Below are 22289 nucleotides of genomic sequence, written 5' to 3' on the forward strand. Positions count from 1 at the left end.
ACAACTAGATTGACACTTCCGCACTGATCAAAGACCATAAAACCACGCTACACTCCTGTTGGGTTAATGGATCACAGTGGTGGTAATAAGGCACTGAAAATAGCTTCCACATACACATGGCTCAAAACACTGAAGGTGATCCTGATGACCCTCATAGGAGCCCCAGACAATGAATACTGTGTATCACCAAGGTTAACTAAACGCCTTTGTGTTGAGAAGACTGGATAGAGAGGCTCACAGAAGCAGATGCCAATGAAAATGGACTGATATTGCTAGCAGATCATGTACGCCTCTCCCAAGCAGGGAGTCATGAAATCACAGTGCCCATTACAGGGACCACACCTGTAGTTTGCTTGGAACCGGACTGTGCAAGAGGCCAAAAAAAGGTGATGGAATTTTAAAACATACAGACAATAGCTCAGCTGGAACCGATATGTTGCGACTTGTCCAACGCCACTCACGAGGCAGGAATGAATCCCTAACCGAAGACTGCCCAAATCAATTATTCAAAAGGCACAGATTCAACTTCTTGAAATACCCTTGGAAATAAAGCAGCTCACATTCTCTCCTGTTGTGGTAATAAACAAATCCGAAGGACTTCACCTTTACAAGACAAAAACCTGTACAAAGAAAGACCTGATTACTCATTTCTGCCTCAGGTTGGTATTGTCACAGACCGAAAGAGAGTAAGCTGGTTATGAACCTCCTCCATTTGACAAAGCACAGCTATCTCCTGTGGTACACAGATGGGTATGTATAAGTAAACATCCTGCAGAGCTAGGGAACTAACCAGCCTCTTTCAAAATGGCTCTGGAAATATGTCCCAGTCCCCATCTTCAACTTTACCTTTCACAGTAACTTGTTCAATAGATGAAGTAGGATAGTCACCAGACTACCACCTTTCCTGGTCAGGAGCAAGTGCCTTCATTACTCCGCTAACCTCCTCAATGCCACCTTTTAGAAGCGCCTTTGCAACTTTTGTAACCTAATATGATCAGAATAGTATGGAAGAGAAAAAGGGGAGTATAGATGAAGAGGAGTTCCAGAAAGGGGAGACATCTCCCAGAAGATTACAACTATAGGTATGACCCACTGGTCAGTGAGAAACTACCCCCATGAAAAAATGAACTGCTGGATCTGATTCAGATGTAGAAATTACACTTCAATGTGATATTGGGGTCCAGTGCAAAAAGAAAATTAAGCCTCTGACGAGTAAAGACAACAGCCTGAGCATCTGCCCTGACCAGCATAAAATGTTTTGCTGCAGCAGCTTCCATCATGGTGAGACCTAGCAGTAGCCCTGGATACATTTTCAAGATCTCTACTGAGACATCATCGTGGGGGAATATGTTAACTCAAAGAATAGGAGGGTGACAAACAGCAGACAAAAGCAGTGTGTATATGGTGCAACAAGAGGATAACTGCACTACCGCCCACTGAGAAGCACACAGGCACATAATCCAAAAGCAAAATGCAAATCCTGTGATGTCACACAGGTGTGGTGGAAATCTTGGATATCCTTTGAAGCAGTTACTGTAGTGCAAATGCGACAGCAAATGCGACAGCCATCTCATGGGTCTTTGGTATGTTTAAGGTGGAGAACCTAACCAAGACATTTCACAATAGCTCAATGTATTACTTTGCTAGACTGCCTCTGTTACACATCGGGGTTTATGAGATATTTTCTGTACCTAGTTGCAAATTGTTGACTCCTATCTGTGCCCTTAATCTTCTTACTTGGCGTTTCCTTTTCGGTCATTCCTGGTGATTCATAGGATGATTTATGTCAGTCCTTTGTGTGATGATATATTTAGTACAGGATTTCACTTAATTGTGGCCATGTTCAGTCCTGGTATCATCTGTGTGTGCTTTGAAATGAGCACACAACCATTTTCTCTTTCTGGAATAGTTTCAGATCATACCTCTATCTTATTGGCTTTTACTTGCCACATTGCATCCTATGGTATATCTTAACCTCACACTAATATGGAACACAGAGCCCGTCAAATATACCTCTACAGAGCATACAGGTAACATTGGGCTAAGGGCCCCTTTGAAACCAAAACAAAATAATTACAAAGACAAATTACAATAATTGCTTCACACATTAAATGAAGTTTTATTCATTTTATTTGTATACTTTAAAAAACATTTATTTTCAAAGTATCGGTTTTGCATTTTGTTTCATGCCAATACAAGGTCTGCTCAGTACTACCAATAAAATCAACAAAGTACAGTAGCCTTTCTGTTTAGATATAAAGAATAAATAACCTCAATAAACTCTAAAATATTAGAATGCATTTAATACATCTTAACAGGCATCCAAGCATTAACAATCTGCTGCCTTTCAAGCAGGTAACACAGCCATTCAAACTATCAAAATGTGTCGCATATGCTATGCTAGCATACACCAAAGTGCTTGCTTTCATCCCAGATCCACTTATCATACAGTTTAGATCAATAAATCCCACTACTATCCTTGTACCTTTAAAATTAATAATCCTGAGCATGGTAGTAAGAGTATGACCTTATGCTGTCAAAAACAACTGACAAATTGGAATAGGTGGTCCAGGTTAAGTAAAAAACAGAAAACACAAGAAAAAACAAGCTGGGCAGTAGGATCACAATGAACATTTTAAATGAAGGGGTACAACTTCACATTTAATGTAGTATACAATATATAATTAATAATACAATAGTTACTGCACGTTTTACAATTTACATTTTATTTTAATGGCTGAACTGTTCAGTGGTTTTAGGCGACAGTCTCTAGTGTGCCAATAAGATGTCATAGTTTGCATGGTTTAGTGAAAATATATAAAAGCTGTTCCTAACAAAAGCAATCTTCACCTACATTTTACATACATATATATATTCTTTTTAAAAGGCCACTGAAATGTATAAAATGACAGGACATGGTGTTAAATAAGATGACTCTTAACATAGCAATACCCAGTGCATTTATAATCATACGTGAGCAGAAGGGGTTAGGATTTAAAATAACAGTGACATTACTTTGGCTATGGTAAACATTCAGACAGCACTCAATATATGAAATGTAATGAAGCAGATAGGTATGCATGTTTTGTAATGGTGCACATTAATCGATGAACAGAAAGAAAAGCAATATTATACATGTTTTGTCTACGAAGCACGGCTCCATAGAATTTACAGAATCTAGGTTTTCATACCATAAAACTAGTAAACCTTGTTAAAACATACATTTCTGAAATAGCTTAACCTGCAGTAACAGACATTTGCAGTGTGCAAATACTCAAGCATGCCAAGTGGTGATTTGCAAATAGTATACCATGAGCTGCATATTTATGTTTATATTTACACAGGATATCAGTACCTGTTAAAATGAATGTGAAGATTATGTTCAAACATCTTATACCACTAATTGTTTTACAAAACAAAGTGACCCAAAATGCAAAAAGACTCCTAAAATAGCTAGACTGCCAAATGATTTTAAATAACTTGCAAATAAGAAAAATGCATATTGCACAAATAGTGAACACACTGTTTGCAAAGTCTCAGTTCCAGCTGATAGTTCTGGCTTGATACTGTACACAACAATGTGTTCGTAGATCGATGTTTTTCCAAACGAACGCTGAAAGCATTTTTCAGGAAATAAAATGTCTTGTAAATGAACACTTAGTAGAAAAATTTGATTCCAAATGGATAAGGTGACGAAGGGAGATTGGAGCAAGAAAACATTGGAAAGCTGTGGCACAGAAATAATCTGCCTTGAATGACGATCTTCTGTTATAACTGAAAGCTGGTCTGTGATGCAAAAGTGTTTACGTACTATGTACAACTAAGGCTTACAGGTTAAATATTTCAGGCGTCTGTGGCCTTGAACACTTTCCTCATACGCTGTAAACATGTTTTCTCAGTCATTTTATCTTCTCAGTAGCTGCATCTTTACATAAAACATTGATCTTGATAAAAAAAAAAAAAATTAAACCAAAAAATGGGTAAGAGGGTGTTTTGGCAGGATATCTGAGAATGACAGTCGCCAAGGAATCTTCACCAAGGTCCAGTGACTGCTGCGATACGGTCCACTGAAAATACCATCTCTGTGCAATTCAATCAGTTGTTCCAGCTGAAACCTCTCATTTTGAAAGTTTACTTATAACCCTGATCAAGGCCCCATTCTCATCTTTAAGTCTCTGGTTGTCAGCTTTCAGATCTGGTAACATCTGTAAAAAAAAAAAAAAAGGACGACATAGTTAGATGTGGAAATCTAAAAAGGACAGTATTGACAATTTAATATACTATTGTATTTAAATTTTACAGAAAATCCCTGATTGGGGGGGGGCGCTGTTGCGCACTGCAATGATGGCTGCCTGATCTGTGAGCTCCCACTCCAGTCAGAAATCCTGTGACCATACATCCTTGTCGGATCCGCCGAATGTGCTACAAACTGCAGTACAGATGGACTAAGTACCTGTCCTTAATGCCTGAAAATCCTGGGGAGCTGCGGTGGAGGGCGCCGAAGTTGTGACGACTTGTGGTTTGGCCAGCCCCCGCTGCGGGTGCGATGCGCCTAGGAGCTCCGTGAGGAGGCAACGAGAGGCCGCGGATTTAATCGAGCAGAGTGCCATGAAGGAACGGGGCCTGTGACTGCGGCCCTCGCCAGACTCGCGCTGTGGTGGGAGATCGAGATCAGGAAGCTGAGACGGCTGGGGAGAGGAGATAGCGCCGGCACTTTCACTGTACGCCTGCGGCCGAACCCCTGGGACACCTCACATCCTGCGGTGCCCCTGCAAGGAACGGCACAACAACGCTGCAGCAGGGAGACACACAGACTGGGCTGGGCGGCAACACACTCCGCTATACACGAAGTAAGGAGATCTGAGACGCGGCAGAGGTCCGACGGGAGGGGCCCTCACCCGCAGCTAAACAGCCGGTTTTATACGGCTAAGGCTCATGGGAATCCCAGTGAGAGGCGCGGGCCTGACCCGCCCAAAGACTGCTGTGGACCGTGCCTGCCGCCACCCCCAGTTTTCAACAGCAGCGTAGGGGGCGTATACGGATGCAAGCACCCTTTGAAAATATAGACCCCTGTCACCAACTCTACATAGCTGACAGCCTGGGACACTTTGAAACGTACATGGGCACACTGCCGCAGGGATCGAGTTGGCGGTGAACCCCATACAAGGTTTTGCTCATGTTCCACACCCGGCTTACGCATTCCAAATGAAGGTGGTGTGCAGGGACAGTGGGGGTCGGCGGGGTGGAGGGAGGCTGGTGCTCCCGGTGAATCCCAGCCGCTGTACCACGAAGCCGCCCAACAATATTGTTTATACGGCTACGACTGGGAATATTGCTGCACATCCCACCAGAAATTGAGTTGGGAGGTCGGAGATATGGCAGAGGGGCGTTGGGAGCCAATTGAATGCTGTATAGCCAGCAATAGCCGACACGGTTCCCCCCCACCATCCATATTGCTACTGAAGTACGGGCCGAACCAGCCCGCCCCGCTGGATGCACACGGCCTCTGGCCTACCTAACCTATCCTGAATTGGCTGAACATTGGGGGATACCTGAACAGGTGAAGCATAACACCTAAGGGCACGCCGATCCGGGGGTTGGACAAGCAGTGATCCTACATTGGTCGACTGGCTGGCCCTGGGCACTGGAAATTCTTGAAGGGCCCTCGTAGGGTTAAAATACTACAATCCGACAAATTCTACAAACTGGTGACTTAATATGTGGGAGAATACAGTCCATTAGAGATTTGTGAGCCTCAAGCCCTAAAAACCTGGTTCTAAATATCACATCGAAATACCGTAATAGAACCAGAAGCGGAGAACACGGGCAAGCGAGGCCCCCAGCGGCCAGGAAACGAGAGCTATAATAACAGCGAATTACAGGTCAGCAACATGGGCGAACCCCAAAAAACAAGGAAAAGGGGCAAGACCCCCAGCATTAAGAAAAAAGGTCCTATGGATGCGTATGCTGGTAGCCAAACACAAACCACCACTGCAGAGATGCACAGCAACGCCAATGACACTCTGAATTCAGAGAATGGTGATCAAGAGGTTAGGCTAACAACAATTGTACAAAATTGATTCCGGGCAGTGAACATGAAGCTGGATGACAGTGTCCACCATAGGCTCCTTAAAGGCCAGGGTCGAAAAAGAGAGTGCGCGTGTAACGGAAACAGAAAACAGAATAAGCACTAACGAGGATGCGATTGCACACCACAGCCGTGACATCACCCAGCTCAAAGATGCTATGTCCAAAATGCAGAATACATGTGAAGACCTTGAATCTAGATCAAGACGAAATAACATCCGTGTGGTGGGCGTGGCGGCAACATTCTGAAAAGGCCAAATGGAAAAACAACTCGAACTGCTCCTTAAAACGGTATTCGGGCCAGGAGGCATTCTTCGAGCATTTCTTGGTGGAGAGGGCGCATCGCACATTGGCCCCAGCCCCTAAGCCAGGTGCACCACCTCGGACAATAATTGCGAGACTCCTTAATTATAGAGACAGAGACGTAATCCTGCGAATGGCTAGGGAGGCTGGAACACTCCAATATGAAGGAAACCGGATACATATATATCCAGACTATTCTGCAGGGGTTCAAGCAAGTAGAAGATCCTACGAACCGGTCAAAAGACTCCTAAGAGAACGGCAAATACCATATGCCCTGATGTTCCCGGCCAAAATGAGGATTCAACATGCGGGAAGGGGGCATTTTTTCAAGTCCCCAGCTGAAGCCACAAAATACATTGAGACTTCCATACCCCTTCCTCCCAAAGGGGGCAGACCGGCACAGAACAATAAACCCAGACCGAAGGATTAAGGTACACCTGCAGCAAGAGCAATTTCTATACTACTGCGCCATCAGGGCCACAGTCCTAATGATTCGATGATCAAGGTGGCTCCATCCAATATGATTATTGGAGTTGTGGAGTCGATCTAGTGGTCAGGTGGAGCAACATGGCAACCCCTGGAATGCTCCACAAGTTATTTTGGGCACATTGTCAAGTTGGGGGTAATGATGAGGGTGGGAGTTGGGCGGTTTGTAGTGGAAACTACCGACTAAAGATCAATGGTATGGATTGTTGCCACGGGAGGCCGATGAGCTCAATGGAACTACTCACTGAGAAGGGAAGTTCTGGCCACTGGAAGAAGTGGGACCTAGGTTGTAGTTTGATTATGTTTAACTGTTTGTTTAATGTTAAAAATGTGGTCGCATTGAGAATGGCGCTGACCGGCTTGTACCAAAGGCATAACTTTAATGGTCAGGACTATGGAAAAATCTTTTACTACAAAACACTGGTGATGGGATGAGACTAAAACTGCTTACATGGAATGTAAGGGGACTGAATAACCAAATGAAAGTCAAAAACATTGGTAATTATATTGCTAGACATGGCCCTCAGTTTCCTGATGCTGCAAGAAACACACACAATGGGAAGCAGCAACATGCATATGATGCCCAAATGGGTGAGTCACCGGTTTTATGCTGACTATTCTACTCAGGCCAGAGGGGTAATTACTCTTATCCACCCAAGCTTAGGATTCGGACTAGAGGGCCACAAAGTGGATCAGCAGTGAAGGTATGTGGCTGTATGTGGCAGGGTCGCTGGACAACAATTACTTTTGGTTAATACATACAGACCCAATATAGACGACCCCGCGTTCTATGTAAATATATACCAGATGATTACTGCCTATGGTATGCCTAATGTGATATGGGGAGGGTACTTTAATGTGGGGTTGAACCCCGTACTGGACAGATCTTCCAAAGTCACTAGAGCCCCTAGCAAAACAGCCCTCACCCCGAGTGACATTCTCTCACAGCTATCAATGGTAGACGCCTGGCGTGAAATACACTCTGGGAACAGGAGATATACATACTATTCTTCGGTTCATGACTCAGAGTCTTGGATTGACTACTGGTTTGTTGCATCGGTCATGTCCACTACGCTGCAGAAATGTGAAATCTTGACGCGCACGTTCTCGGACAATTCCCCAGTGATGTTAGAATTAAAGTTCCGAGATAGCCCTTTGTCCCCCGAAAAGATGGAGAATGCAGAGTGGGATGTTGGGAGACGCCTGGGGTGGTGTAAACACTACATGTTGAGATAGCAGAATTTTTCACCAATAACGTGGGAACAGTGAGCAAATACTCCACTGTGTGGGAATCTTTTACGGGCATGGATCAGGGGAGTGCTGCTGTCTAAGTCCGTAGGTATGCTAAAGAGTGTACGCGCAGAATTAACGGACATTGAAAGTAAATTGGATAAGTTAGAGGAAAACTACACCCGTACGCAGAAAAGGGAATTGCTAGCGGACATACACACACACCCACAGGAATTCGATAAACTGGCCACTAGAGAAGTACACTACGTGGCAGCCCCCATGTGTGCACGTAGGTACGGAGAGGGTAACAAGGCTGGCAGAACACTATCTAATCTACTCAATCATGATAAACAACCTAACCAGATAACTAGTATACAAACACCACAAGGGGAGGTACTCTTAAGGGAGGAGGAGATAAATAAAGAATTTGTCAAATTTTATACAAAACTATATTCTAACCAAGATAAAAAAAATCACCCGTAGACATTAAAACTTATCTTGCTGATCTTAACCTTCCCAAGCTCCCAGAGGTAGATCGCTTAGCGATGGATCAGCCGATATCAGCCGAGGAGGTTATAGAATCAATAAAAACATTGTCATCAGGTAAGGCACCAGGGTCAGATGGGAGTTCAGAGAAGAGCTTGTCCCGATACTTCTGCAGGTGTGGGAGGAATCCCTCGAATGCAATATACTACCCCCATCCATGAGAGAGGCAGTGATCACGGTGCTCCCCAAGCCACGGCGAACACCATAGGATGCATCTTCCTACAGGCCTTTGTCACTTATAAACACAGATGCTAAAATATTCGCAAAAGTAATGGCCAATAGACTCTTTTTGGTGGTTACCGGGCTAGTTCATCCTGATCAAAATGGGTTTATCCCCGTGAGATCCACAGCCCTGAATCTCCGTAAGCTTTTTGGCCTAATGGCACAAATAGACCCAAAGAGACGCGCAGGTGCCATATCCCTAGACACTGAGAAAGCCTTTGATTCGGTTTCTTGGGTCTACCTCCTCGCGGGACTAGAGACATTTGGGATGGGTCCTAATTTCATTAGATATGTAAAACTGTTATACACTGAACCGGGAGCTTGTGTGTTGACCAATAGATCCATCTCTGAACTGTTCTTGCTGGGCAGGGGCACCAGACAGGGCTGTCCGTTCTCGTCCCTGCTATTTGCGCGGACTATAAAGCCGATGGCAGCTGCGGTGAGACTGAGACATGCTGACAAAGGTATAAACATAAAGGAGTCCACCGCGAACCGGAGACAAATATAGCACCCATAATAGCAGAAATATAAGACTTTGCAACTTACTCAGGGTACACAGTGAACAGTGCCGGAAATATTCCCACTCACACCAGCCACCAAATGCCCCAACATGCTACACGGACTTAAATGGTTGGAACACATTAGATACCTTGGGATCCTTGTGTCTAGAAATAGGCACACACATTGCAGACCATTACTACAAAGCTTCAGATGTGGGGGCGTTTGCCAATATCGCTATATGGCAGGGTAGCTGTCCTTAAAAAGATAATTCCACCCAAGCTGCTTTATTTTTTTGTTAACATTCCCATATGGCGAGGCAGGGCTTTTTTCACCAAACTCCGATCCATAGTGGTGGCGTTCCTTTGGAATGGGAAAACAGCTAGGATAAGCTGGGAAAAGATGACTGAATCATACTCCATTGGCACACAAGAGACACCCCACGCATTGATAGAAGAATACACCACACACCCCAAGACTATACAAAAAGTCATTTTTGATACACAATACAAGGACACATGCAAATACAACCCAGTCAGTTGTATGGTAGAAGCATGGGAGGCTATATATAAGAGATTGAAGTTGAAAGCACCCTATAACCCAGAGATACCTCTTTGGAATTACCCAGGCATACCCCCCCACACGTGACAGTACAATACAGGAATCCTGGGACCCCAATAACGAAATGAAAATAGGGAATATGTTCATCAATGGCAAATTTGCATCCAGAGAGGACCTGTTGAGAGCACTCGGAGGTGGGCCACTTAGGACACTTCAATATTACCGCATGAGTTCTGCATTTCAGAAAAAATGACCGCTATTCCCTGATGAGCCCCAGCCACACCCATGTGTACAGTTGGTAACCGCTAAGGAAGGCCTGTGAATTTCCAGACTGTACACAGCGGTACAGGCCCAAACCCCCACAACTAACCAAATTAAAGAAAAATGGGAGAGAGATTTACGGGAACAGACTACATTATACACCGACTAAAATAGCAAAATATACCCCGGAGGTTTCGGATGCATGCCCCAAGTGCAATATACCACAGGCAGGAGACTTGCATATGTATTGGGAATGTCAGGTGGTGGCCGGCTTTTGGAAAGAGGTGGCTGAGATGTTGGAGGAAGTAACACAGGTCCCCCCGGACCTGACGCCCCAAAAATATTTATTTGGGGACATAGGCAAATGTTCAGAGAAAACTAGAAGATTGTTTAATGTTGCATGTGCGGTTGCCAAAAAATGTATCCTACTGAAATGGAAAAATGCGAGCCCACCTAGCATGAACCAATTTCTTTGTGAACCAACGCATGTAATGAAACTGAAGAACAATATGTACTGACCCGACCTCCAACCTGCAGACCCAAAGACATATGGGGCCCATTCAGAGTTTACCTATGTAATATGTCCTCTGATGATGATGAATCCGTGTAATTCTATGTGAATATAACAACCGTAATATGTACATTTCTTGATTGTATAAGGTGCAATGTAAAAAGGTGCAGTGTATCTCTATGTGACCACTAATAAACAGAGTTTGAAATTTATTTTTACAAACAGTTACTCTTGGAAATCTATACTGTGAAGTACTCTAGTAGCATTTAAAAATCAAAACAAAGATGCTTGTAGTTTGTAACTTCCTTGTTCCAAAGATACAATGACCGTTTGCTTTCAGGAGATAATTCGGCATTTCTGACATGCACTCTCTTAGCGCCCCTACTCCGGAGTCAGACACATTGAATCTCCAGTCCAACTGCATCCATTCCAGCCCATCTACCTTCTTGGGAACCACCACTTCTCTATAATGTTAGGTAAATTCATCTCATTAGGCGACTTCAATATCCGTTTGACTCCCCCAGTGCCCCCCCCCCCTCACTATCACATCATGAGCAATGTCCCTCTCATCTTGGGGGATCCACCCTTGATCTGGCAACCTTTAAAGGCCCATCTGTGGACTCCCCTCATTCTCTGCAGTGACAGAGTTCTATAATTGTGTGCGTCCTTCTACATTACTATCCCCCCCTTACATTTTCCTCCCACCCGGATTCCCTAGGGACACAATAATTTTGTCTGCTTAAAATAATTTTTAAGAGTATCTGTAGCAGCTGCATTCCCCCCAGATGACCGTACACCCTCGCAAGTCCGAGGTGAAACTTCCCCTGGCCACTACAGCCACATTACCACCAGCGCCTTATCTTCCCTGGTACTTGAAAAGAATCTGCAAAATTAAAACAAAGTACCAATCCAATCCAATCCAGACAGAGCAAAACTTAAGATCTACCAACTCGACTGGATTGAAACGAGAAATTTATGTTTAATGTATAAACACTTCAACTCTGTCTGCTATGGAGAAAAAAGATACAGATCCATGCAACCCTATCTGAGCAGAGCACCTTCACCAGTACTAAGGCAATCTAGATTGAGAATGCGTCTTAATCTTTGGCCAACGCGTGACTTATTGGCCGAACGCAAAATGATTAGAATGTCCCAAAATTTCTCTCGTTTCTGCATGACTCGATCAGAAAAAGAAACAATGGAACATCTAATAGTGAAATGTACAGCATTAACGCAATTAAGAGCTACCCACTTTCATAAGCATCTGGTGTATTTCACCAATATGTTGCCAGAATGTAGATTGCCTTTTGTTTTGTCCACCCATTAATGAGTATCCGTATAGCCACTCACCATTTTATCAAAGCTTTAAATTTGTGTCAAGTTGGTGATGTAAAAGAGTTAAATATCTAAATACATTGAATGTGCATGAGAACTGTATAAGCCCTTGAGTATATATGTGAGGCCACCATCTAGCCAAAGGGGAGACAAAAAGAATGTATAACTAATCACCACACCATCAGATGGATATCTATCTACATTGTAAATTGTAAGCTGTATATTGTTACACTACACAAGCAGTATTGGTTGGTAGGGCCTTGAGTATGGGATCTCACGCTAAAGTTGTAAATGAAATGTCATGAATTAATGTGCAAGAATTTGTAATTGTAATTATTTCTACCTGAAACAATAAGAATTAAAGCAGTTCGTATAAAAAAATATTGAAAGGTTGATGTATTTCAGCTAAATCAATAAAAAAAAAAAAGGTTAGCCTTGTTTTTAAGACTAACTAAAAAAACTAAAATCCACAAGCGCTCATTGACTATGGAGGATAGCTCAGGGGCAACGTGCTCGCCTTGGAAGCAAGGCGACATGGAGCACCACAGGTTCAATCCTCGAGTCAGCGCTTAGAAACCTCTGGGTATTAAGTGAGTTATAAATAACCTATCATATCATGAAACCAAAGTAAGTAAGAACTATCTCCCAAGCCATGGGCATATAAATCAAGCCTTTCTATCATGCGGCATTTTTCATGTCGAACAAGAAACTATTACATCTCATTTAATCAAACAAACAAAAGAAGAGAATTTTTAGAAACGATCTGAAACTTAGTCAACCCTCAAGCTAGATCAACACCCACATCTCCCTCGCTAGAATATTCCAATAAACTTTTCAAAGCTTTTAACAAAACAATTGATAAAATAAGGACATCCCTCAATGCAACTGTTATCTAGGAGGTGGCACACACAACATTAATTCTGTCGCCCCCGCTCCAACACTTTCAAAGGTTGCCAAACTGCTCACAGCATTGGTACCAACCAATTGCAAGACTTGGTCTCCAAAATCACCATCCCGGACAATCCGGTTTTTGCCCTAGACATTGGACAGAATTTGCCTTCCTTCCATTCTGGATGATGGCCTAGTAGCAACGGATGCTGGAAGGCCCAATGTAATATGCCTGTTACAACACTTTGCCTCCTTTGACACGTACTATCATAACATTACACTTGTACGTAGAGAGGAAAATCCATGCCTTCCCCTTAAACTTAGCAATAGTTTTAATCCTTGTTGTAGACAGGATCAGTCAGGTAGTATATGGCCTTTTCTGCTCTCCAATCCCACTCTACTTTTCCATTGTCTTCCTAAGGGCGCCCCTCGTATTCCCTTTACTATTCAACATTATATCTGTCATTTGTTTTAGGGTCACCTACAGTTTTACATCAGGTCTCACTCTTATGCAGATGACACATTCAACTCTCTAACTCGCTCTTAGCCAATTCTTCCAGCCGGGACTCTGCATTTAATGCTATCCAAAAATCGATGGCCTGAAGCATACCCAAAATAAAACTGAAGTTCTAGTTCTACGTCCAGGATCATCATTGCTAAATTATAAGTTACTCAGCGTAGTGACTAACATACTCTTAGTCTATAGTCCCCTTTCCTCCATACTGTATGGGCATTCCTTCTAAGGGACAGAACCCTTTTCACCAAAAAAAACCTTCTTCCCCTTTAAAATTAGAGGCGCGGGGCGCAGCCCAGGGAGCATGCGTTGCCATGACTCCGCCCTCCGGCGCCACACCTCAGTCCCCATTGACGCGTCGACAATAGATTTAACATTGCCTAATGACACCGGTATTATTAGGGGTTGGTGGGACGATCGGAGGAAGGGAGACTATGGACTAAGAGTACGTTAGTCACTACGGTGAGTAACTTATAATTACTCTTGCGTCCATTCCGCATTCCTGCATACTGTATGGGCGATTACAACTGATTTTAGCCCCAGGGTGCAGAGGAGACCCTCATTAGCAAATAGGTTCCTGAGAACCACCTGTCCGAAACCCACATTGGATCTAGAGCCGGCATAAAAACAGTAATGCTTGCAGAAAGCTGAGGGAGAGGCCCACGTGGCCGCCCTCCTTATGACTTGCCAAGGGACATGGCGCTGGAATGCGATGGCCGTTGCTTTGGCCCTGACTGCGTCGGCATGCATGTTGGCCGGGAGTGGCTTGTGCTGGCCCTCATACGCTTCTTTGATGGCAGAGACCATCCAGTGGGATATGGAGGTCTTAGAGGCCCGATTGCCTGGCCTCGAGCCTCCGAAAGTGACAACCAGGGCGTCCGACTTGCGGAAGCCCTTGGTCCCGTCCAAGTAGAATTTTAGGGCACGCCTGACATCCAGTGCTTTGTCCTTGGGATCGGGAAAGAACGTAGGAAGGACTATTCCTTAGTTCAAGTGAAATGCAGATGGAACCTTGGGCAGGAATGCCGGGTGCGTCCGCATGACTACCTTGTTCTTGTGAAAGGTGTATATGGTTCAGAGGCGACCAGCGCCTGGATCTCGGCGACTTTGCGAGCTGAGGTAAGACCAACTAGTAAGGCCGTCTTGATGGTGACCAGCCTAATGTCCACGATCAGGTAGAGCCTAGCGAGTCCATTCAGATGTTTGACGATGGGGTTGGAGGAGGGAAAAATGCCTTCCTCCGAGTTCCTGTAAGCCCCAATGGCTGCAAGGTATGTACGGCAAGTGTTCACCTTTACGTCCGAATGAGCGAGGTGCGCCGAAAAGGAGAGCACGTCGTCCAAATTGCAGGCCAAGCGGTCAATTCCCTTTGAGTCTGCCCAGTGGCAGAATGTGGTCCATTAGCTTTTGTACCGCGCCCTGGTGGCTTTGCTCCAGGCACCCTGTATGATCTCCAGATTGGCTTGTGAGAGGCTAAGGTGCCGACGCGTTACCTGCTCAGGTACCAGGCTGTAAGGGCTAATTTCCTTGGCGCGGGGTGGATGATTCTGGCCCCCTGCCGTGTCAGAAGATGTGCTGGGCCCGTCGGGAGGTGTATAGGGGGCACCTCTGAGAGGCTGAGGAGCTCTGAAAACCATGGCCTGGCCAGCCACCATGTAGCTATCAGAATGAGGAGTCGGTGAGACTCCTTGATCTTGCCAATTACCCTGTGGATCAGGGAAGTGGGAGGAAAGGCGTAGGCCTTCAGGTCAGTCCACTGGAGGTGAAACGCGTCGACCAGAGAGCCGGGGCTCTGACCCTGACCCTGCCATGATGTGAACTGGGGACATTTCTTGTTGTGCCAGGTGGCAAAGAGATCCACTTGGTGGTGACCCCACCTGTTGAAGATATCCTAAATAACGAGGTTGTTTAGCTGCCACTCGTAATTGTCCGCTCCCAGCCTGCTGAGCCTGTCCACCTCCAGGTTGGATTCCCCCGGGAGGTGGACTGCCTAGAGGTAAATGTCATTTTCCAGGGCCCATTCCCACATGCTAATCGCCAGTCTGCACAGAGGAGGGGATCTGGTGCCTCCCTGCTTGTTGACGTAGTACATGCTGGTCGAGTTGTCGGTCTGGATGAGGACAGCCTTGCCCTTGATAAGTGGTAGGAATGCTCTGAGCACTAGCCAGATGGCGTTCAGCTCCAACCAATTGATGTGGTATTCCTGCTCCTGTCGAGTCCAGGTGCCGTGGACCGAGAGATCGTCCAGGGTGGCTCCCCAGCCCTCGAGAAAGGAGTCTGGATCTGCGTTCCTGGAAGCTGTGGAACCCTCCGGTGCTGAGATTGGGTGTACGATTTGGGCGTGGTCTTTGTAAGAATGGATAAAGACTTCCCCGTTTGTGAGCTGCTGTTCTTTTTGTCCAGCTCTTCGTCCGTAGAGGAGTGGAAGAGGTCCCCCCCTCGAACGGTAGATCTAGAATGCGCTCCTGGACATCCGGGTGGAATTTCGTTGCCCGGAGCCAGGCTGTTCTCCTCATGTCCGTGGCAATGCAGATGGCACGGTCGGAGGCATCGATATGAGCCACTGTGGATTCCATGAGGTCATGCGCCAAGAGCTTGGCTTCCCCTAGCCCTGTCTTAAAGCGTGATTGCCACTGGATGGGGGGTTCCGGGAGGAAGTCGGCAATTTCCCACCATAAATGTTGGTTGGCGGCAGCCAGCATGGCATCTGCGTTGGCCTGACACAGGTGTAAGGAGGCGTTGGAGTAGATCTTCTTGCTGTACACCTCCAAGATAGTCTCCTCCTTGCCTAGCAGCGCCACAGAGGAGGCGGAGGACGACTGAGGCTTGGAGTATAGTGATGCCGCAGTGATCACTGAGGAGTGTGGCTGAGGATGGGTCGAGAGCAAGAGTCTATAACCCTCCATCTGCCTGTATTTGGCATCCAGGCGTCGATTGACCGGCTGGACTGAGTGGGGCTTGAGCCAACCCTTCTTGGCCAAGGAGAATACATCAGTTTGCAGTGGAATCCCTGGGTTGGCAGTGGGGCGTCTCCTGAGGACGTCAGCCAGAACCCACCGGCTGTTCGACCTCGGGTTGGGGGAGGCCCAGGTACTACGCCAGGCCAGCAAGACGTTCATGGAAGGCCCTGGCTGAGGATGGCATGTCTGGATCCTCCTCCTTGGCCGTATCCTGCGGATCTGGAGGATCTTGTGGAGGAGGAATAGATAGCACCGGAGGCTGGGGTACAGGCACGGCAGCCGAGGCTGAGGAGGCAGCGGAGGTTGCAGACTTGGCTGTGGAGCCGGAAGATGTGGCTGCACCGGGGCCTGGGCGCCCGATGGAGGCGTCTGTGGTGCCGCTAGCATGTCGGGATGACTTCCCATATGGCGTCCTTGATGATAACCCCCATCTGAGGAGACTTCCTGAGACCAAGAAACTTCTCGAAGAGCACCTCCTCACTGGCCAAAGAGGTGGCAGGGGGTACCGATGGGGTAGCGGGGGGCTGCTGGAGCCACTGCGTACCCTGTCCATATTGACGCAAAACACTCCTTCGCCGAATTTGTGGAATGGCGGACGGGTGCCTCTTTCTGGAATGGCGGCCATTTTGTCGAGCTGACAGCCACGTGCCTGCGACGTGGTGCTCGGCCCGCTGGGCCCGGCCTCAACCAAGACTCTTGTGTGTGGATCACAAGGCTGACCCTGCTCCTCGGCCCGGTCGGTGTGCCACCCTCAACCCTGGGGTCGGTAGAGCTGCGTTTAGGCACCCCCTCGGAAATATTGCTGGTATTAGGGCGTAGTCCCTCGGGCGTAGACCCGGTATAAGAACCTTCCGGTCCCTCAACACTGCACCCGCGAGGATCTGAAGATCCCTTAACCCGAAGGCCGGTAGCTGTAACAGCCTCGGTGCACATGCCGGTAGAAGGACCGGGCTGGTCCCTCCCGCGCGGGAGAGTCCCTGGGAAGGAGTCTCCCTTGCGGGGTGCGCTGGAAAATAATCGGCCCTACCTTGGGCCTGGTTCGATGCTTCACGAAGTTCTTGAGATCCTCTGGAGGCGACCTCTTGAAGAGCCCCCTCCACCTGGCTAGTCTGTTCTTCAGCGCCTACGAGGACAGCGAGTCACACGCCAAATATGATTGCCAACCATGGTCTGGGCCAAGACAAAGGGCATGGGGATCTGAAGTTCGGAAGAGCTCGTTGCAGGATGGACACCTGCTGAATCCTGTAAAAGTCGACATGCGCCGGGGAGGAACGTGATGCCTGAGGACCGAGTACCTGAATGATAGATAAGACAAAAAAGACAAAGAAGTAGTATCCACAAGTGGAATTACATGGCCGAAGCCAAACCCAGGAGCGTGGGTGAATTTGGCCTGTTCCTGTCGACGCAGAAAAGGGAACAAGGGTGTGGCACGGCCTCTAAATTTAAAGGGGAAGAGGTTTTTTTCTGGTGAAAAAGTTCATCTCCCGTCCCTTAGAAGGGATGCCCATACAGTATGGAGGAAAGGGGACGGGACATAAGAGTACTGTCCCTTTCTTCCCTGCTCCCCTCTCTTCCTTCCTCCATCACTTCCAGTACAAAACCGGGCTACAATTTAGGGGTGTTAATAGACTCTTCTCGGTCTCTCTTGCCTCCTATTAACAATATCAAGAGCAGTTGCTTTTTCTAGATTAAACTGCTCACTCATTCTGCATTTCGTTCCCTTTTAACACAGAGCCTTAGTCGTAGAATTTCTGCTAAGTCCACGCCACATCGACTGAAGTTTTCTATACTGCTGCCCCTCCAATGCTATGTGCAGTATTCAATCAGTGCAAAACACCACCATTAGACTTGTTTCAGCTCTGGCATTAACATTGTTTACCTGGCATAAGATCTCTTCACTCGCTGAATGGTTCTGAGAGAATTTGCTTTAATAACCATGTCCTTAAGTCTCTCTGGGGTATGGCCCATGCTTTTCTTTAACATCAACAGGGAGTCTCCTTCAAGAGAGCTCAGATCTTAAGATTCTGATCTCCTGATAATTCCCAAATATCGCTACATTACTCGCAGAGCTCCTCTAGACTTTGGAAAACAATCTCAGGCTGAAAAAAAGTATTAAATTGCATATATTAACCCCTTAGGTATAGGATGCTTGCGGATACAAGTGGTAATAGGAATAGGAGTGTGAAAGGAAGTATTTCGAAAGGTGGAGGAAGGAATGTGGAGTGAGAGTTTGGACAGACAGTGTCGTCGTGGGAGGAGAACAGCGCAAATAGAAGGGCCAGGAGCGAGAGTCTGAAAGAAGTGAGTGACGCAAGGCGACAGAAGGCACCATTCCCCATTTTCCAAGACTATTAAGCGGGGATATGAGAGGGAAAGCTAGAAGTTCCCTAGGGAGTCAGATAGCCAATGCCTTAGGATAAACGCTTGAGGGATAGAGATGCGAAAGACAGATGGAGGTTACCGATAGTCTAGTTACTAAGAACCACTAAGGACATTTGGGGTAGGGAGGCAGGACCCAGGCCCAGAGAAGACAAGAGAGGAAAGGGCCAGCCCTAGCGCCAACCACACAGGACCCAGAAAGCCAATGAACTTGAGATCACCAGCCATTCCGACCGTTGTTTTTGTAATGAACAAACACCCTTGGACTTTTCGTTAAGACTCAGTGTGATTCTTTGGGATGGGACCCCCAACCTCCCACAAGATCAAAAGTGGTTTTCCAGTGTATTTGAAAAATATGCGTTCCTACACATACATACTTTTTGGAGGAGAAATATCATGGGAAATGCAATGTTCTCAATCGACAGGCTATTGAGAAACAGCCTCTTAAAAGGGGAGCCAGCACGCTTCTGTTGGGAAAGCTGGGAACAGATGTCAATTACACCCTGCCCGTGGATAAGACATAGGCAATTTAGTGTACAGAATAATGCCCTTCATCAATATCTAGGGTAGGTTGAATGATGGGCGAGGGCCTGTGTGACAAAGGACATGCCGGGGGGCCTAATTTGCAGAGGTATTGACAGTGTTAAATCACAGAAAATTATATTTCAGGAAGTGACATGAGTCTTTGATACTTGATGGATTCATGGAAAGCAACATTTTGTCATGAGTAAACCAAAATGCAAACTGTGATGGGCAATATATGTTACGTTGAATTATACCACACACCGTTGCCATTTGTATTGTCTTCAGGTTCTCTATGAATAATCACTTATTATTTATAGAGCAATAGAATGACTGGGGCATTTTGTTTCATGAATACAATTGGAGCAGAATCAACTGTAAGGAGGTCTACTTTTCACGGATAAGTCGCAGTGAGATAAAATGATCTGCATAAGATCACACACTTCAAGTGGTGCTGCAAGAATTTGATCCCAGACTGAAACACAATTTTAAACACATACATATTCCAGGCTCTAGTTGGCAGAAAGATAGATGTCTTTTTGTCATTCAAGAATATGCTATGCGAGGGACGTGGCCAGCATGCGAGCAGGCAGGACGCGAGTCCGTGGAGCTCCAGCGGGCGCCGACGAAATCCTGTTTAAACATCCTTTTTGGTGGAAAATATTTGGCTACAAACATCTGTGGGGAAGAGGATAAGGTGCGGCACAGATACACGGAGCTGGAAAGCAGAAAACCAGCCTCTCACCGAGATAATCGACGACAACGAAACCCGGTCAGGCGTGAAAGCGTGAAACCAAGATGGCCGCTGCGACTTAGTGGAGCTGCAGAAGAGAGCTGCGGCGTCCACGAAGGGGCTGGGAACGTGGCTGTGCTGTCGCCCGGTTAGTGTGCCCAACACCGAGGAGGCAGGCAACGTGCGCGGAGCTGCGGTGCAGGACGGAGGGAGACGCTAGGAGCAGCGGGAGTGGCGGGTGATACCCAGAGCGGATGGCACAGCACTGCGTGTGCCTCCCGGAAAGAAGGTAGGAAGGGACTCTGTTCTGAGAGGGAGCAGACGGATCCTCCCCTTCCCCCCCAGATGGAGTGCGCGATCCCCCGGACCGGGAAATATCCTTTCGACTCCGCTCTGGGGACGAAGCAAGAGACTCAAGTCGGCGTGAAGCAGCCTCCCCCCGTGAGTGGCACTGGTTTTGCAGCCCACGGCCAATCCTATCCTCGCCCCCCCCACCCCCGCGGGGAGAACTGGAGAAAATCTGCATCCCGCGGACTGGGCAGAGAGGCAACAATAGATCCGGAACCGGCGCCTACAGGGACACTCCTGAAAGTACTCAAACACAACTCCTACCTCGGCAGCTACCAAGAAGCGAAACAGGCACGGAATTGCACCAGAAAGCACGAAGCGTTAAACCCACTTCGCCCCAGTCAGGGTCTGCAGGCACAGGGGTAGTGCGGGTGACACCCCGCATTAGGGAGAGGTGGTTACACAGAGCCTGGACCAGACACTGCCAAGGAGGACTCACAGGAGGCCGCTTGCGGGGGCGCGGCGGCACATTTCAGCCAGCAATTGCATATCTAAGTAATACCTGTGAAATCAGTTAAAGAGTTTAATAGAGCAAGCTCCCACGCTACAGAATGGGGAAAGACAAACCGCGGAAATCGAGCATACAAAGCAGAATGGACCAATATGCTTTCGCCACAACATCTCAACCGACGGATCAAGCACCGCTGTCAAACTCTCCAGACGCCCTCTCTCTGAAAGATGTAATGGCAGCCATATCGAGTTCCCGCACCTCCATGGAAATGAAAATAGACAGTATAGCGGCAGATGTGTCCTTCCTCCGCCATGACCTGCAAAAACTCACTTCCCGCATGGGGGAAGTGAAACAACGCGGTTCCCAGTCAATTGGTCGAAAACATTTGGTCGACAGGACAACTGGTCGACACCATTTGGTCGAATGCCAAATGGTCGAATTTTTTTTTTTTTATACCCCCTTTTTTTTTTTTTTTGGGGGGCCCCCCCCCAACCCCCTTTTTTTTCTTTTTTATTTTTTTTTCCCCACACGAAAACCCACAAAACACATATATATATAAAAAAAAAAAATTCGACCATTTGGCATTCGACCAAATGGTGTCGACCAAATTGCAGTCGACCAGTTTGCTGTCGACCAATTGACTGGACACCAAACAACGCATCTCAGGTACAGGGGACAACATTAGCAACATTAACCAACAATTGTCACAGACATTGCGCCGGTTGAAGACCCTGGAGGCCAGAGTGGATGAGGGAGAGGGCAGGTCTCGCCGCAACAAAGTGCGTGTCCTTGGAATCCCGGAGGGGACGGAGGGACCGAGCATGGAACTGTTCCTGGAACAGTGGCTAGCGGACATTTATGACCCACATTCCTTTTCCAAATTCTTCTCAGTAGAACGTGCCCACAGGATACCTTCTGGCAAGCCCATCCCAGGAATGCCGCCCAGGACTGTAATTGCTAAGCTCCTTAATTATCGTGATAGGGATGTGCTGCTCCAGATGGCCAGTGCGAAGGGAACGGTCACTTATAATGGCTCCCGGATAGCCTTCTTCCCCGATTACACGAAAGAAGTGCAACGCGCAAGACAATCATTTGAACCACTGAAGCGGCAGCTATCCCTCATGAAAGTATCAGCTCAAGATTTATCATAAAGGTACGACCACACACTTCACTGACCCTCAGGAGGCCTGGAAATGGGTGGAGACACACATTGAGGGCGACTGGTCGGCGAGACCAAGGAGACAGGAAGGTAGACCCCGGCCACGGCCGGACCGGGCCCCCCGGGGGCGACCCCTGGCGGACATGGAACCAGTGGCTCTAGAACAAGCAGTGGAGCCCCCGACCACCAGCCAGGATGATGCACTCTCACCCCGAGTCACAAATAACATCACGAAAACAACATAGCAAGGGTGGCCGCCCGAGGCCACCGCCCAGGAACTTGAACTTAAATTTAG

The 22289-nt window shown here is 46.9% G+C and overlaps 1 protein-coding gene across 3 annotated transcripts in view; it reads right to left on the reverse strand.

Moving 5' to 3' along the window:
* Positions 1 to 2112: 2112 nt before the first annotated feature.
* Positions 2113 to 22289, reverse strand: part of PPP1R12A (protein phosphatase 1 regulatory subunit 12A) — a 2468713-nt gene continuing 2448536 nt past the window's right edge. For all 3 annotated transcript variants that reach the window (XM_069629290.1, XM_069629288.1, XM_069629289.1), the window contains one exon: positions 2113 to 4205. Coding sequence is in view for 1 of the 3 variants with exons in the window: in XM_069629289.1 (XP_069485390.1) it covers positions 4119 to 4205 (87 nt within the window). In the remaining 2 variants the exon portion in view is untranslated. The remainder of the gene's footprint in view (positions 4206 to 22289) is intronic.

This window comes from Ambystoma mexicanum, chromosome 12 (assembly GCF_040938575.1).
Source record: "Ambystoma mexicanum isolate Mex_15411 chromosome 12, UKY_AmexF1_1, whole genome shotgun sequence".
Lineage (NCBI taxonomy): Eukaryota > Metazoa > Chordata > Amphibia > Caudata > Ambystomatidae > Ambystoma > Ambystoma mexicanum.